Source organism: Pinus tabuliformis, chromosome 3_1 (genome assembly GCF_031772625.1).
Source record: "Pinus tabuliformis cultivar Carrire ecotype Pingquan chromosome 3_1, CPIR1, whole genome shotgun sequence".
Lineage (NCBI taxonomy): Eukaryota > Viridiplantae > Streptophyta > Pinopsida > Pinales > Pinaceae > Pinus > Pinus tabuliformis.
The window spans coordinates 475,128,243-475,145,754 of record NC_142301.1 but is presented as its reverse complement, the minus strand read 5'-3'; the positions used below and the strand labels follow the sequence as shown (position 1 = coordinate 475,145,754).

At 40.1% G+C, this 17,512-nt stretch overlaps 1 protein-coding gene across 5 annotated transcripts in view; it reads right to left on the bottom strand.

Annotated features, from left to right (window-relative positions):
• Nucleotides 1–17,512, bottom strand: part of LOC149187843 (putative uncharacterized protein YDL057W) — a 383,231-nt gene that overhangs the window by 142,365 nt on the left and 223,354 nt on the right. For 4 of the 5 annotated variants that reach the window (XR_016255791.1, XR_016255792.1, XM_089411483.1 and 1 more), the window contains exon 6: nt 10,923–11,016. Coding sequence is in view for 3 of the 5 variants with exons in the window: in XM_089411483.1 (XP_089267609.1) it covers nt 10,923–11,016 (94 nt within the window). In the remaining 2 variants the exon portion in view is untranslated. The remainder of the gene's footprint in view (nt 1–10,922; nt 11,017–17,512) is intronic. The other variant, XM_089411484.1, reaches the window with a different exon arrangement.

Sequence of the window (17,512 nt, the reverse complement as noted above, 5' to 3'; positions counted from 1 at the left end):
AGACATTCTGCTTCAACTGATTCTCCAAGGTGATGGCTTCACCTATCCATTTCGTCCATTTACCACACCTTACCGTGTAGCACCATCTCATCTGCTTTCATCATCATGTTGCCCATTATTCTGCATCTTCCATCGTTATGCAGCCCTATTCATCATCATGCTGCTCATGCCCATTATGTTGCATCATACATCATCAGCTATCTCATCCATCAGCATGCAGTCTCATTGATGCTACCTCATACATCAGCATGCAGTCTCATTGTCTAATCATGTTGCCCTTTAGATCATCGTGATCATGCTGCCTTTTAGAGCATCATGATCATGCTTCCCTTTACATCATTATGCAGTCCTATTACTGATCATGCTTATATACATATATATCATGCTTGTCACTATTCTTTGAAACATGTTGAGATTGTCGTATGCTACAAATCTCCTAATGAACCCTTATCTCATTATCGAGTCATAGCTGGGCTGTAATTTATCCAGAGGTACCACGATTGCCTATGCTGAGAATGGATAATCTTTAGTTCTGTGGTTCCTTAACCTATCCAAGGACGCAGCCAAACCCTAGATCCAACCTTGATTGCGGTTGACTGCAGCTTCATTCCTTACTACGGCTCCATTATTATGATTGCGGCATCGTTGTCCTGTGCGTATAAGTGTCATATGAACAGCATATATGAACAGCATATTAAATCTCACCATGACTACATATGAATCTTTCTGCCCTGCGTAAAGAACAGCGTATATAGGTAACCATGATTGCGTATGATTACAGCGTTTAGGGCCACATGGCTGTAGCGTAATGGTGACACCTTCACACTGCATTTGGCAACTACAGGTCTCCTTTTAACTGTGGCTTCTTCTCTTCCATATGACAATGGAGCATATTAGGGGATCACGCTGACTATGAATGAATGTCTTCATGAACTACATGTAAGGTTACTAGGACAGCGGATTTACTGTGGCTCCTTCATGCATGCCTACAATTATCTCACCTGACTGTGGCCTTCTTTTTATTATTGCGGCCACCATCTATGCCTACGGGATTATGACTACGGCTCTTTCTACTACAGCTACTCTTGAGTCTTGACTGCATTTAGAACATCTGCAGCTAGGGCATCCAATGTATTCTTTTGTATCTTCTCCTTCTCCAAAAACCCAAGACGTGGAGAGGAGGAGATCACATGAAGAATGTGTGTGTGTATGACTTCAACTCCACACTTATTTATACTAAAAACGTAGATGATGAATAGACATGTCTATTGGGCTTCTGAGCCTACGTACAATGTTGGCCGACTTAACAATTTGTCCATAACATAAATAAATTCATAACTTCATAAATACTTATCGGAATCGGAAGATCTTTAGATCAATCCTACGCCTCTCAATGAGAGGGATCCAATAAAAATATCAACTGCCATAAATAAGATGACCCACATGGAGTTTGGCCCTAGTTGCCAATTTTAACACTCCCTCTCAACTAGGGAGAACTCCATCCGATGATCCATATGTTCGACTGTACTATCTCTGAAATCAGTGCCCTGCATTGCTCTGCTCAGCTTTGCATGGCTATGCTCAGCTCTGCTGGCTCTGCTCAGCTCTGCTGGCTCTGCTCAGCTCTGCTAGCTCTGCTCAGCTCTGTTGGCTTTGCTCGGCTCTACTCAGCTTCGCTGCCTCTGCTCTGCTGAGCTCTATTGGCTCTGCTCAGCTCTACTGGCTCTGCTCAGCTCTACTGAGCTCTATTGGCTCTGCTCAGCTCTGCTGGCTCTGCTCAGCTCTGTTGGCTCTGCTCAACTCTGCCGGCTCTACTCTGCTCTGCTAAACCATGAAGAAGAAAAATTGATCGAGAATGTCTCATACCATTCTCCACTGACCCGAAGTTAGTCTCAAAGTGCATACCACTGGTCCCAGACCAGTCTCAACCGACCCAAAGTCAGCGTCATAGGGGGTACCACTCCTACCACTGGTCCCAAACCAGTATCATCAGTCTCAGAGTGTGTACCACTGGTCCCAAACCAGTCTCAACCGACCCGAAGTCAGCATCATAGTATGTACCACTCTCACTAGTCCCAGACCAGTCCTACACTGACCTGAAGTCAATCTCAGAGTATGTACCACTGGTCCCAGACCAGTCTCAACCGACCCGAAGTCAGCATCATAGTAGGTACAACTCCTACAACTGGTCCCAGACCAGTATCATTGATCCCAGATCAATGAAGGTCATCCTAGCATAGGGATTACGGTAGATACAGCGATGCGTCCATCGGTACTACTATGGTCCCTATCCTCATTTCCCTGCTCATTGATCAAATCAAAGGTACTTCCCATGAGTCCCAGACTGCATGGGTAGGATGCCTCGACAGGAGAACTAATCAATCCTGTCCTCACAGGAGAACTTATCATCCTGCTGCACAATCGCCATGGAGAACACATCATTCAGGCCTCACAAGACAGCTAATCATCCTGCTACATAATCGTCATGGAGAACACATCATCCAGACCTCACAAGAGAACTAATCATCCTGCTACATAGTCGTCATGGAGAACACATCATCCAGACCTCATAGGAGAACTAATCATCCTGCTACATAGTCGTCATGGAGAACACATCATCCAGACCTCACAGGAGAACTAATCATCCTGCTACATAGTCGTCATGGAGAACACATCATCCAGACCTCACAGGAGAACTAATCATCCTGCTACATAGTGGTATCCAAAAAGCTCATTGAAGAGCTTTCTTAACTAGACTGCCTCTCAGGTAGCCATGCTAGCAGCAATATACTCTGCTTCGGCGGTGCTCAAAGCCATCGACTTCTGCTTCCTACTCATCCAGGATATCGCAGCAGATCCCAAGGAGAACCAGCATTGAGAAGTGCTCTAATGATCCTTCACATTGCCTGCCCACTCAGCATTTGAAATATTCCAGGCAGTGTATCTCAATCCATGAGAGATTGTGCCCTGAAGATATCTCAGAAGATTCTAAGAACCAATCCGGTGAAGCTCAACCAAATATGAGCTCACCATGCTAACTGCAACACATATGTCTAGACGGAGATTCTCCAAGAACATCAACACGAATGAGTTTATGAAACTCAGAGGCATTTCCCAAATTTTGTCCGACATCACTACCATATAACTTCTTGGAAGTTAAGATCCTCGAGGTAGTCACAGGCTTGCAGTTTATCTTTCCACATTCGGAATCCAACTCCCTCTGTCTCCTACAAATGACAGGGTCTGCACCTATCAGACATAGGTGCCAGTATAAAAGGTCTATCATCCACAACCTTCGAGTAATGGTTTGGATTGATTTCACTCCTAGTGAATCTCAGCTTTATCAGACAGTTGTTGATCCTCTCATACTATGCCTGGGGTGATTTGCTTCAAGCCATAGAGGGCTTTCTACCACCTGCATACATGAGATTCCCAGTCATGAATCTCAAACTCCTCGGGTTGTTCCAAACCTATGGACCTGTGGCATGAGGGGAATGGTCCCCTTATAATATTTTCCTTCGATACATCTTAGACATGTACCTTCATGCTCTTTTTGAATTCAGGCATCCTTGTCACCATCTTTCCATAGATGTAACCTTTGACTTCCATTGCTGACATGGACACCAGGTTATTCTTGTGATCAGGTACATAAAAGAGATTCTATAAATGAATCGAGTTACCCTCAGTCAATTGAGGGGTAACATTCCCTACACCCTTTTCAGGATAGGTGGTATTGGCTCCAAGTATAATCCCACGATTATCTATCCGATGAAGTGCCTGGGGTTCCTTGCTTTCTTTGAAGAGTCGACCATTTCTCCTTGATGAACTGTATTACCTGTCATTCCCTTGACCCTGGAATGATTTGTTTATCTTCATCAAGAGAAGTGTCTCAGCCATTCAAACACTCCTTTGCATAATGGCTGAACTTATTGTGACCAAGGCATCTGTCTTTTCTTCCACCCTTAGATCCGAACTTCCCAATGAAGTGATCTTTAGGTAGGCCATCAAAACCTTCTGCTGCGCCATTCTGATAATATTCTCTGCTTCGACTTCACCCAAGGTGAATTTGAAGAGGGATGAGGAACCCATTGATCCTTTTATCTTGTCCCAACTGTCTTTGGTGATTGCTCTTTCACTCTTGCTTGGGAATTGTCTTCACCTCAGCTCTGATACCATGTTAATTTTAGGTATGTTCTATGCTAGAGCAATTTATTTAAATTTTCACAGTTAGCAATCACATCAGCATTAAATTAAACTGCAGATAGAACATAAATATAAATCAGAGAAGACAAGCCAAGACAAGAGGACACAAGATGTGGCACCAGCCAGGGACAAACCCCAATGTGGAGAAACCCTTGATCAATTATTCTTTTATGTTCTTCAAAGTTCAGCAAAGAGAGAGACAGTACATTTACAACAGAAGTCAACATTTTGACTTATCTACATTTGAGCATAGATCATCTCCTATAACGATGATACCTGAGATCAGTTGAAGACATTCTGATTTGTAATATTCCTAATTAGCTAAGGCTAATTGGAATATTCGATTTTTGCACAATTTTGCCTTCTATAGTTAGTTATGAATAAAAAAGTGAGCAAAGGGTGACATAACTCACTTTTAGAATAAAAGTCACTTCCTAGTAGCACAACGTTGTGACTTAAGGGGGAGCCAAGGGGGCCAAAGGGGGGACACAGAAATGGAGCCCACGCAGACACTTGGAGGGACTGCGCAATAGGGAAGAAACACGTGGCAAGAGAGGGACTGCGCTGGAGAAGGTGGGCCTTGGGATTGAGAGAGGCAAAGGCTATAAAGGAGAGAGGAGCTTCCTCATTTTGGCATTCAGTTATGAGCATTTGAGATAGTCGCTTCGGCTTAGAGCACGCTGGCTGTTTAGCTAGTCTGCAGCACTGTTTAGTGCATTGAGTGTCTCCGTTCGGAGATCTCACCCTTAGCCCCGGGGGACTTCGAGTGCCTGCTCGGGCAAGGTATTTCCATCAGCGTTTCAGCAGTAGTTTCATCAGCATTTCAGCAGTAGTTCATCAGCATTTTGGAGGACTGCGCAGCACTGAGAGGGATGACGCAGTTCTTTCTGGCAGGAGTTCTGGCTTGAGGGTTTGCAGTAGGATTTGTGCTGGGAGATTGAGCAGGGGATCAGCCCTTGCATATTGGAGGGTTTTGGCAGAGGTTTTAGGCAGATTTCTGGAGGGTTTCATTCAGTGGCAGCACAGAGCCTTGAGAGACTGCACAGAACCCCAAGGGGGTGATTTTCGGGGAAGAAAGCTTTCTGGATTTTTCTGGGTTTATTGAGTAGAGTCCGATTCCAGAGTTTCAGCCTTTTCTGAGGGGAGCAACCCCAAATCCTCATTCGATTTCCAGCAGCAGCAGCAGCACGACGGTTTTCTAGCAGCTGGGACGCAGATCAGTGTGAGGCCATTCCTTTGTTATTCTGAGTGTATTTCTTCACTTGCCCTGTGCAAGTCGAGGTGCCATCTACCTGATCACCTCCTGTACTCATTTATTTGCCCAGTATAATAAAATGGCTTAGCATTTCTTGCTGCATTTCTTGAGTATTTGTTTACGTTTCATGTCTACATTGTTGTTGGTTGCACTATCGTTATTTCATCTCTGTGAGTTTTTTGGCTATTATACCACTTGTACGTTTTTCTGGTTGGGGTTTGCTGGTATTTGAGAAATATTCCAGGGAAGGGATATTACATGCTTCAACTGATTATCCAAGGTGACGGCTTCACCTATCCATTTTGTCCATTTACCACACCTTACCGTGTAGCACCTTCTCATCTGCTTTCATCATCATGCTACCCATTATTCTGCATCTTCCATTGTTATGCAGCCCTATTCATCATCATGCTGCTCATGCCCATTATGTTGCATCATACATCATCAGTTGTCTCATCCATCAGCATGCAATCTCACTAATGTTGCCTCATACATCAGCATGCAGTCTCATTGTCTAATCATGTTGCCCTTTAGATCATCGTGATCATGCTGCCCTTTAGATCATCGTGATCATGCTGCCCTTTACATCATTATGCAGTCCCATTATTGATCATGCTTATATACATATATATGATGCTTGTCATTGTTCTTTGAAACATGTTGAGACTGCCATATTCTACGAATCTCCTCATTGAACCCTTATCTCATTATCGAGTCATAGTTAGGCTGTAATTTATCTATAGGTACCACGATTTCTTATGCTGAGAATGGACAATCTTTAGTTCTGTGGTTCCTTAACCTATCTGAGGACATAGCCAAATCCCAGATCCAACCTTGACTGTGGTTGACTGTGGTTGACTGCAGCTTCATTCCTTACTGTGGCTCCATTATTATGACTGCGGCTTCGTTGTCCTATGCATATAAGTCTCATATGAACAGCATATTAAATTTGACCATGACTGCGTATGAATCTTTCTACCTTGCGTAAAGAACAGCGTATATAGGTAACCATGATTGCGTATGATTACAGCGTTTAGGGCCACATGGCTGTAGCATAATGGTGACACCTTCACACTGCGTTGGGCAGCTACAGATCTCCTTTTAACTGCAGCTTCTTCTCTTCCATGTGACAACAGAGCAGATTAGGTGATCACGCTCACTGTGAATGAATGTCTTCATGAACTACGTGTAAGGTTGCTAGGACAGCGGATAAGTTAATGTTGTTTGGACAGCGAATTGACTATGGCTCCTTCATGCATGCCTGCAGTTATCTCACCTGACTGCGGCCTTCTTTTCATTACTGCGGCCACCATCTATGCCTGCGGGATTATGACTGCGGCTCTTTCTACTACAGCTACTCTTGAGTGCGTTTAGAACATCTACAACTAGGGCATCCAACATATTTTTTTGTGTCTTCTCCTTCTCCAAAAACCCAAGATTTGGAGAGGAGGAGATATCATGAAGAATGTGTGTGTAAATGACTTCAAATCCACAATTATTTATACTAAAAACGTAGATGATGAATAGACACGTCTATTGGGCTTCTGAGCCTACGTAAGATGTTGGCCAACTTAACAACTTGTCCATAACATAAATAAATTCATAACTTCATAAATATTTATCGGAATCGGATGATCTTTAGATCAATCCTACACCTCTAGATGAGAGGGATCCAATAAAAATATCAGCTGCCATAAATAAGATGACCCACATGGAGTTTGGCCCTAGTTGCCAATTTTAACAAATCTTCAGACAAACAGACAGAGGCATTAGCAGCATCACCAGCACTTTGAGGAATTGGAGTAATTTCTCTGAAAATGAAATAATCAACAAAGTTTGGGCTTTGGTTCCAGGCTTTCTAATCTGGGATGTCTGGAAAGAACGCAATAACAGACTCTTCAAGAACAAGATTGGTTCATCCCAGAGCATCATGGCTCAAATCATAAGACATCTCAAAGAGACTGTAGGAACCCTTATAAAAAACCCCCCTGAGAACTAGCCTCAAGACCAGGATATGCAGATACTGCTCCATTTGGGCCTACAGGGGCTTTCCCACAGGGCATGAACAAGATGGTAAGTCAAATAACAGCTGATAAGGACTTCTGGCAACCTCCCCCTTATGGTTTTATGAAATGAAATATAGATGGAGCCTCAAAAGGAAACCCAGGTATAGCAGGTTATGGAGGAGTTATTAGAGATGAAGAGGGTTACATAAAAACAATCTTTCACAGTCATTTGGGGAAGGCCACTAATAATATGGCAGAGCTCATGGCCCTTGAACAATGCCTAGAAATCTTGAGGGACTCAAATCTACATAATACCATAATTGAAGTTGATTCTGAATTGATAATTAGGTCCAATGTTACTTGGGAGCGGGAGCGGGAGTGGGGAGCGGGAGCGAAAACGGGAGCGGGAGCGACCATTTTCAGAAGCTCCCGGTTTGGGAGCGAATCCCGGAGCGATTTTTTAAAAATATATATATTTTTATATTTTTTAATTTTTGATACATATATGTCAACAAAAACATGTAGAATGATGAATTAGATATAAAAAACATAAAAAAGCATAGATTGAACCATATAACAACAATTATCTAGAAGTTATAATCTTCATCAACCACGTCCGCAAGTTACTAACATAGTAACATACAACATATTGAGTCTCATGATTCATCAATCTTAAAGTTTCAAGCTTTCAAAATTCAATATATAACATTTATCATCATTGATCACCAAAGTTGTACTTGTAAGCTAAGTGTAACCATTACAACAAATAATATAACATGAAATGAAATGAAACAACTTTCAACTTTCATGAAGCATCATATTCATAATTCATTACTAATGAGTTATAATTGCCAACTTCAAACTTAAATTGTCATATATTGTTTAAAAAAATATCATAATAAATATGAAAGAGTCAATAGTTATAAAAGCTACTAGAAACTAGAAAAGAGAAGTAAATCTATTATCTATTTCTTATGCTTGGGCCTCTTGCCACCACGAGAAATGTCTAATTTTTTAGTCTTGTTGCAAAATCAGGATCTTTGTCATTAATATCACCCTCCAAGCATTAATATCCAGAGGTATCTTTGTCATTACCTTTGTATCTGTATAGGGATCTTTGTCATTAATATCACCCTCTAAGCATTAACATAAGATAGAAAAAGCATAGCATGTCAAGTCAAGATTTTGTTTGAGTGATGCGTACATTTTTAGAAGGGTCATGATAGAGGAGTTCGACAACCAATGTCACTAACATCAAGGTACATAGAGGGATTGGTACTCTTGATTAAATATGAGTTCCATACCCTAATACATGACAAAATTCAATGGAAACATTGCAATCCCCCAATCCTGAAATCCTGAAAAACTGATAAGTCTGCTGGATTTTGAATGAAATCTAAAATTCTACTTTCTCCATATGAAATCCAATGAGGACGAAACCACTCTCAAACATCCTGAGTCATTTCATGGTAATGTTAAAAATTTAAGTAAAAGGATGAAAATGAAAATTAAAGAAAATGTCACTTTTACTTTAAGAATTTAACATTACCATGAATAACATATCAATACTAGGGCCTAGACTTGATCATTAAGTTGCCCCACTCAAAAACTATTTGTTTCTTTCAAAAAAAATTGCATTTCGAACATTACTACAAAAAAAAAAATGCAAAAAAGGCAAAACGCTCCCGAAAAGGCAGGGAGCGAAATTTTTTTTAGGGAGCGTGCTCCCGAAATCGCTCCCTTTTCGGGAGCGATTTCGGGAGCGCGCTCCCGACCCGCTCTCGAGTCGCTCCCGAAATCGCTCCCGGAGCTCCTGCGCTCCCGAGTCGCTGATCGCTCGCTCCCGAGCTCGCTCCCGAAATCGCTCCCTTTTCGGGAGCGATTTCGGGAGCGCGCTCCCGACCCGCTCCCGAGTCGCTCCCGCCCGGAGCACGGATCGGGAGCGGGAGCGAGGGGGGGGGGGGGGCGCTCCCCCGCAACACTGATTAGGTCGGTCAAGAAAATATGCAATGGCTCAGCACCAGACAAAGTGTCGAAACACTGGCGGTTACTACAAGTCTATCAACGTATTCAATCACACCTGCGAACCATGAGAACCTTTAGTTTTGTTCATGTTCGCCGAACAGCCAATAGGTTGGCGGATATTTTGGCAAATGAAGGGGTTCTCTGTTCCAGAAGTAATAAAAAATATGACTGGATGGAAACCCCCCAAGGACGATTAAGGGAAGAATGTCACAGACAAGCAACCCTAGACAGGGAATACTATCAGAGCAGGAGAAATAATCAGAATGAAGACTGATGGAAACAGAAGAGTTGGGGTCTGTACGGGTAAGTAACACAGAGAAAAAGGCGAACAGGTTCACAAGCAAACAACTACAGTTTGCCTTGGGTTTACGGGCAGGAAAATGCACTCGGAACTCTATATTCATAGAGTTAGCGGGCGAAAGACCATATACAAAGTAAGTCTTTGTATGAACCCGAAAAACAATGCATCTAACCTTTAGATTTGTGGGGTCATCTGATTAGTTAAAAAGTGGGCAGGTTGGAGTTATCGCAGGCATCCTAAGGATTTCGGGCGCTAAACTACAAGAGCGTTAATTTACCAAATGGACCCGAAATCCCTTTTAGCGGTGCTTTATTTTTGTTTTGGGTCCGTATGAATAGTGATCGTCCAAACAGGGTGATAAGGCTTTTTGGGATCTCATGACTCCAAAGGATTTTGGGCGATTAAAAAGCTCGAGGGTTATCTCTGATTTCGGACCCGAAAAAGTTTAGAGAGCTGGCAAATCTTCATTTTGGGTCCGTTTAAAAAGTTAAAGGGTTAGCATCATGGCTACCCGAGATTACCTTTTATCCATTGGATTCGCTAATGGTTGATTGATTGGTTGATCGATCTTTTGGTTTTGTTTGGAACTGTTTGTGGGCCATAGGCATGGTTACCAAGTTTTCTTTTAGGGGCTCGGCAATTGTGTGGGCCACAGCTCCGTCGGAGCTTGTGCTGTCGTTTGTATATTATGTACCTTTATATAGATGAATAGAAGGACCTACTCTCACTTGAACAAAAAAAAGATATATTCATCATTGTGGTTCCTCATATACCGAGTCTCCTCCCATCAATGAAAGCCTGTAAAGAGCAACGAGCATTAGCCAAGGTGACAATCGGTTATCGCTCCTTCGTTTCCCTCGACCTAGTAGTTTCTCTATAGGATCCCCTCCTAGACCCTGCTAGTTTGAGCAGTAACATGGACCAAGGTATTGTTTTCAAACCATAAAATCTCCTAAAGAAGTCATATAAGGATTCAAATCACTCTAGTTTATAGATACGAAGTTAGAGTATTGTGTAACATACTTGCATAAAATGTTAACAGAAATAATTTTTCATATTTTTGAACATATTAATTGTTATAAATAAAAGAAAGCATGACTCTCGGAAATTAATTTTTAGGAAAAATAGTTACTTGCAATTTTTAGGAATGGACAGTGCTGCCGATTTCATATCTGTTTGAAGTCGATCCATCAAACTCTCTTTTGTGACACAGTACTCCACATTCCCTGCAAATGAAGGAAAGATAAGATAATAAATGAGTCATTCACAAAGTGTATGGTTGGTTTGCATTTTATCGCTCCAGTATTGTCTAAGTAACAGAGAACAATAGTATGGTATGATATATAGATATCACTACTTAATCTCCTCTAATAACATTGTTAACGAAATGGAATTTGTTCACGCCTTTAACCTAGTAATTAGACAACGAGCATAAAGAACATAGAAATGGACTTTATTCATCCATATAGTCATATAAATAAAATCAGAAGATGAAAAGAAAGGAAAAATTGAACAGTATAGGGAATTTGTAACACTGCCTATTTCTTCCAAAACATTCATTGTACAATTAGATCTCTTACACACACACACACACACATATATATCTGTCTTGGTAATTTTTTAATGCAAGATTGCTAGAATGCAGACCTCAGTAAGAGCATGAGGGGCATCATTTTCCAAAAACCTCAGAAGCTGAGTTTTTGTTTATCTGTGTGTGTGTGAGAATTTGTTCACACCTTTGCTTTAGTAGTTAGATAACTAGTATAAAGAACATAAACATGCACTTTATTCATCCATATAGTCATACAAACAAAATAAGACTACGAAAAGAAAGGAAAAATGGAAGAGAGTATAGGGAAAGTGTAACTACTTATTTCTTCAAAAACATTCATTGTACAATTACATCATATATATATAGACACCATATAACCGTTTTGGTCATTTTTTAATGCAAGATTGCCAAAGTGTAGACCTGTGTGAGAGCATCAAGGGCATCATTTTCCAAAAACCCTCAAGAGAGGAGCGTATGTTTGTGTGTAAAAAAAAACACATGCAAAATGACAAATAAGCTTCTGAATATATGAAAACATGCATCCATAGTACATTAATTATTAATCATTCAAACATCAACCATATAGAATCTAGATTCTAGCAATTAAGAATATATGAATTTTTAAGCCATATAATAAAAAAATAGGCCTTCAACTTATAGAAACTTATAGAATGAATTAGGTTATTCAACAACTATCAACAATAACATGACCAAATAGTTTTGTTTACCAAATAGACCATCAGCACACAGAAATATGAAGACCAAAAGGTCCAAAACAATAAATTGAGCTAGTTGCTAAATATATGAATATATTGTTGGAAACTTGAATAAACAGAAGGGGGAGAGAGGGGGGGGGCGAGGCTTAATTGTTGAAAATAAGGGACCAAGGAGGTGTTTCCTAGGCATTTATCCTTTTGGCCTAGGGAGACACATTAATGACCTTTTGTCTAAGTCACACTATGAATTTTATTAATGCCAAGGAGCTATAGTACTTTCTATGAGTCATGTACTATGTATTTTATTTTATTTCAATAGCATGTGTTTTAAAAGTGACTTTATGAGAAAAGTACTAAATACACTTTATGTTATTAAAGTGACTTTTATGTCTTAAAAGTGACTTTATGAGAGAGAAAAATCCACATGGTACAAAAACATTAAAAATACTAAGAAACTCATTAATTGAAGGGGACCACATGAGGGAAGGGGTCAAGAGAGGAAATGATCTCCACCCTTGATCTAATGAGCTATGATTGAATATCAGCCATTAGATCTAAGCGTTAAGGTTCACCTCACTTTGGAGAGACAAAAGAGGAAAAAGGAGAGAAACTCTCATTCATTCTCATGTGATCCATTGAGAAGAGAGCAAGGCGAGCAAGGAAAGAAGGGAGGCAGAAACTGTTGAGCATAAGGAAGGGTTCGAACTTCTAGAGAGACTACCAACACGAATTTCTAGCAAAGACCATAGGCACGAATTTCCAGATTTCGCTCTAGGAGTTTAGGCCGAGTTTGCTAAAGTTTCAGGCTGAGTTGAGGCTGAAATTTCTATTGGTTAACAGGCTACTTCCAGACCAATATTTATGGTTGTTTTCAAGCCGAGTTCAAGCGCAAACTTCATGAGGAATCTAGGTCGAGATTTATGAGCAAGTAGGGCCAGAATATATCAGTCTGTCAGAAAGTTTTCTGAGGTCCAATCAATGCAGAAATCGAGGTCTTTTGGTCAGGGTTTGAGACACAGGTTTCCAGAAGAATTTCCACCAAATATGGCTTAGAATTCAAAGCATTGTCAGTGTTGACCTCTTCTGGTCAACTACCCATGCAGTGCACCCCGTTTTTCTTGACAGAAAGAAGCAGCACCTGATCAGCATGTCCGTGCCATCCTGCCATCATCAGCAGCTTGATCATTTTGATTGTAAACCCAGTCTGCATGTATTAATTGTAAATAATCTTAGCAGACATGAGTCATGTATGTATTTTGCCTAGATGGACCTAACTTTCTGATGATAATCTACGTCCCGGAAGGTTTTTCGTCTCACCGATCCACGGATCGGCAGAGTTTTCCTTCAAACCTGACCCCAAAGCCGGGATTGATCCTGTCATTAGAACTTTAGGAGAATCCTAGTGTGTTGATCTGCTAGATTATCGTGGTGTCGCAGAGCTGGGTGTTTTATGAGGGTCTGTATTAAGTGGGCTTGTCCCCTTGAGATGTAAATTGTAAAAGTCATGATGTAATGTGTCCTGAGGGTCGAGAAATGTTTTAAATCCCCTCATGAGTCCTAAGTCCTAGGTCCTAGGTGATGTTTCCGAAAGCTTAGTTCAGTGATCCATGTTAAATGAATTAAAAAATTAAAAAATGAATAAAAATAATAAAATAATAAAAAATTAAAAAAATGAAGCAAAAACCCTAACTAATAAAATAATAATATTTTAAGTTAATAAATCGACGGATGAGATCAAGAGATGTCTTGATCCTCATCAACGGTCGAGATCATTTCTACATGGATCACTCGAACTAGCCGTTAGGATCATTTCCTTTATATAGGGTCTTAGGGGGTCATTTCAAGGCATCTGATCTGTGAGTCTGTACTGAAAAGCTCTCTTGTAATCTGATTTTCTGGTTAATAAAAAGACTTTGGGGTCCAAATCGTGTTGGTGTTACTCTCTGGAATTGCTGTGAGATCTTTAATTTTCTGCATATTTCAGTTTTCAGCCATTAATCATAGCTTGTTTTTAGAGTAGTTTGAGCACAGGTATCTTGTTCACCTGCTAGGGTTTGAGGGCTGCTAGGGTTTCTGAAATAATGGCAGGTATCTCCATTATTTTCTGAGATCTAGCAGCACTCTTTCTCTCTGTGCTGATGGTTGCTTGAGATGTGCAGGGAAACTTTTTAGTGAAGGATATTTGTGGGCGTTTGGGGAAGTTCTGGGCTGAACCAGCCGACTCCCACTGGCTTTTCTGTGCAGAGCCCAGCTGATTGTTCCCTGGGTTAATCATTCAAAGTTTCTTTTCTGTTTTACATTGAGAGATTTTCTTTCTGTTCACAGTGAAGTTCAAAATTTCTGATATATAGAAAACGTTACTGCAATTATTGTCAAATCCGGCATTTCAGGGGCCGAAAATCTGTAAATTAATTAGCTGATCTAGGGTTTTCAAATTTTTGTTTTATTCAGTCTTCATTAGGGTTTTGTTTTCTTGTGTTTGAGGCTACAGGATTTTCATCAAGAAGCATTTATAAAAGAAATTTCCAGCCACCGATAAAGTTCTGAAGCACGGGCCAAGCAAACGCACTGTCACCGGGTTCTCATTTCCGATACCGATTGCTGCTGTCAAGGCCATCACTCGGGTATATACGCGTCGGCAGCCAGGTAACGTGAGAGGTAATTTTCATCGCGGTTTCAGTTTATCCGCGTATTGGTGTTTATGATTAACCATTTCTCAGTCTTTAATAAAAATAAAAATCGTATTCATTTTCTGTTGGTTTCATAAATCCATATATCGACTTATTGTATGCCTGCAAGAGAAGCTCGAATAATTGTATGATTGCAATCTGTGGTCCTGGGCATCGAAGCCGTAAGAAAGTGACAGAGTGCAGCTCGAAATTGTTTTCATTATCGAACGCACGCCCTGAGGTCTTGCAAAACCTTGCCGTCACCTGTTCCTATCCAAAAAATTTCCTCAGCGCGTCAAAATTACAGTGGTTCTGAGGCTGGGTCACGTTTCGTTTTTCTCTGCAGCTGAGGTAACTTCGGTTTCAACATACGCAGGTATACCCTCGGCCCAGGTAATAAAATCGACTGTCGTCTCTCATCGTGTCTTGTGGAAATTACTGCTCCATTTCACCATTCGAAATTGCGTTCCGGGTATATGCGTTTCTCATTTTTGCTGTAGCGTGGAAATCGTTGTGTCCATTGCAAATCCCTGTGTTTCTTTTCCTGCTCAGATTCTCATTTTCGGTCTCACCGCATTGGCATATCTCTGTTTCGATTTTGTCGTAGTCTCCGCCCGTGACATATTTTGATTGCAGGTCGTATTCCATTGTAAATGCGTGGTTTAGGGTAGCATAGATTTTAAATAGATTTCTAGTTAGGTTTTACATAGTTTTGTTTTATAGTTTTTTTTATGTTAGTTTTTATTTAGTTTTGTTTTAATTAAAATGTTAGCGTTAGTTTTATGCTATAGTTAGATTTTTGATTTTGATTTATGTTTTAAATTTTGTTATAAAAAATATAAAAAATAAAAATGTTTTTGTTAGATTTTTTAATTTTAATTTAATTTTTTGTTTAGTTTAGTTTTAAAATTTTCCTTAGTTTAGATTTTTAGTTTTAATGTTTTAATTAAAAATCATGAAAAAAAAAAAAAAAAAAAAATTGAAAAAAGATTTAAAAAAAAAATTTGTGGGAAATTATTTTTGCAAGTCTCAGGAGCTTTCGCGTTATATGTTTTATGCTGAGATGCTAAATTTTCAAGTTTGAGATACGAAATATGATATCTAGTTAATAATTTACGATTCTCGTGGTGGTTTTAAGCATTTATCTTTTCGAAGTTTTCAATTGCTGGATATCGTTTTGGTCATAGATGGTTGTTGTTCATGGTCCATGTTTCTATATCGTTTAAAAAGTAATCATTTAAACATTAACTCCACAAGGCACTGGTCTATTAAGTCTCTAAATCCATCTAGTGCTTATCATATCGTGTCTCGTGTCTCCCAACCAACTGGTCGCCAGTTGGTCTCATCATCTCACAGGGACTACCCCCCTTAGCCGCGGGAGACAGGCTTAAACGGAGGGATCGGGGATCAGAGTGACAGCCCCCGGTCTGAGCGTTGTCGTGTCAATCTGCGCGACAACATTTTTTGGCGCCGTTGCCGGGGAAGAGTTTTTCTGTTCCTGGATTTTCATCGACATGCATCTTCTCATCTTCTCATCTCTCATTTGAGCTGGCAGATTCAATATTTTGCATCTTTTCATCACATATCAGCAGTACCTCTTGGGTTTGTTTCCTGTTTGGGTGGCGACTCCATTTTTCTTATTTTTCCCAGACAAGAAGCCTACCGCATATCTGTTTGTTGATTGCTTCTCGGATCTTAGAATCAGATTTGTTGTTCAAGTGGCGACTCCACTTCTTTCATCTTTTGATTTTCTTGAGCAAAGATCTAGTTCTATCATCCCTTATTGTTCATCATGGATTATTCATTTAAACCATGTCGTTTTACTCACCGTCTCCATGATTTTCCGGAGGAGGCCCTTCCTGAATTGCCTATTTTTTCAGATGGTGATCCAATCGCTGCTAAAAGGCATATTGACTTGTTTATTCGCTTCATGATCATATATTGCAGACCCCCTCAGTTTCATCATGATGATATCAAAATGCGTCTATTTGTCCTTTCTTTAGAAGATGATGCTTTGAATTGGTTTAACAATTTGCCTAAGGATTCTTTCTCTTCTTTGGTTGATATTATCAATGCTTTTGAAGATAGATATGGTTATCCAAACAGCTTGCCTTCTTCCTCCAAAATTGTGCAACAGAATGTAAGTAATTTGATAGGAGGTCCAGTTGAAAGATCCCAGGATGATTCTTCATGTCAAGATGTGTCATCCACCGAAAATATTGCAGATCAAGTTCATGATAGTGAAAAATCAGGGACAAATGACAATGAAAAAGAAGAGCAAAAGCAAATTATACGAGATCTAATGATGCTGGTAAGAAATATGGAAATCAATCAAACTAATTATGTCAATGATGTGAAAACTTTATGCACTCACCTGGAGAAACGTAATAGAGAGATGGAGGTCACGCAAAATCAGCATGCTAAGGAAATTGAGGCCATAAAAACTAATTATGAAACAGAAATTAGAATCATGCAAAGCAGGTTGTCAGTCTTAGAGGAAAATATGGTGACCATGAAAGCTGATCATGATAGGGAAATTGACTCTATGCAAAACAAGTTATTCACTATGGATGAGGAAATGACTATCATGACATTCAATCATAACAATCAGTTGGCTGACATGCAAGCAAATCACAGAGAAGAAATAAATTCCATACAGCATTGCTTGATGAACATAAAGGAAGGAAATGTTAAAGTAATAAAAGACATGCACGAATACCATGCCAGACAAATCAGTGATATAAAGGTTGAACACTCTAGACAGATGGATGCCATTAGAATGCAG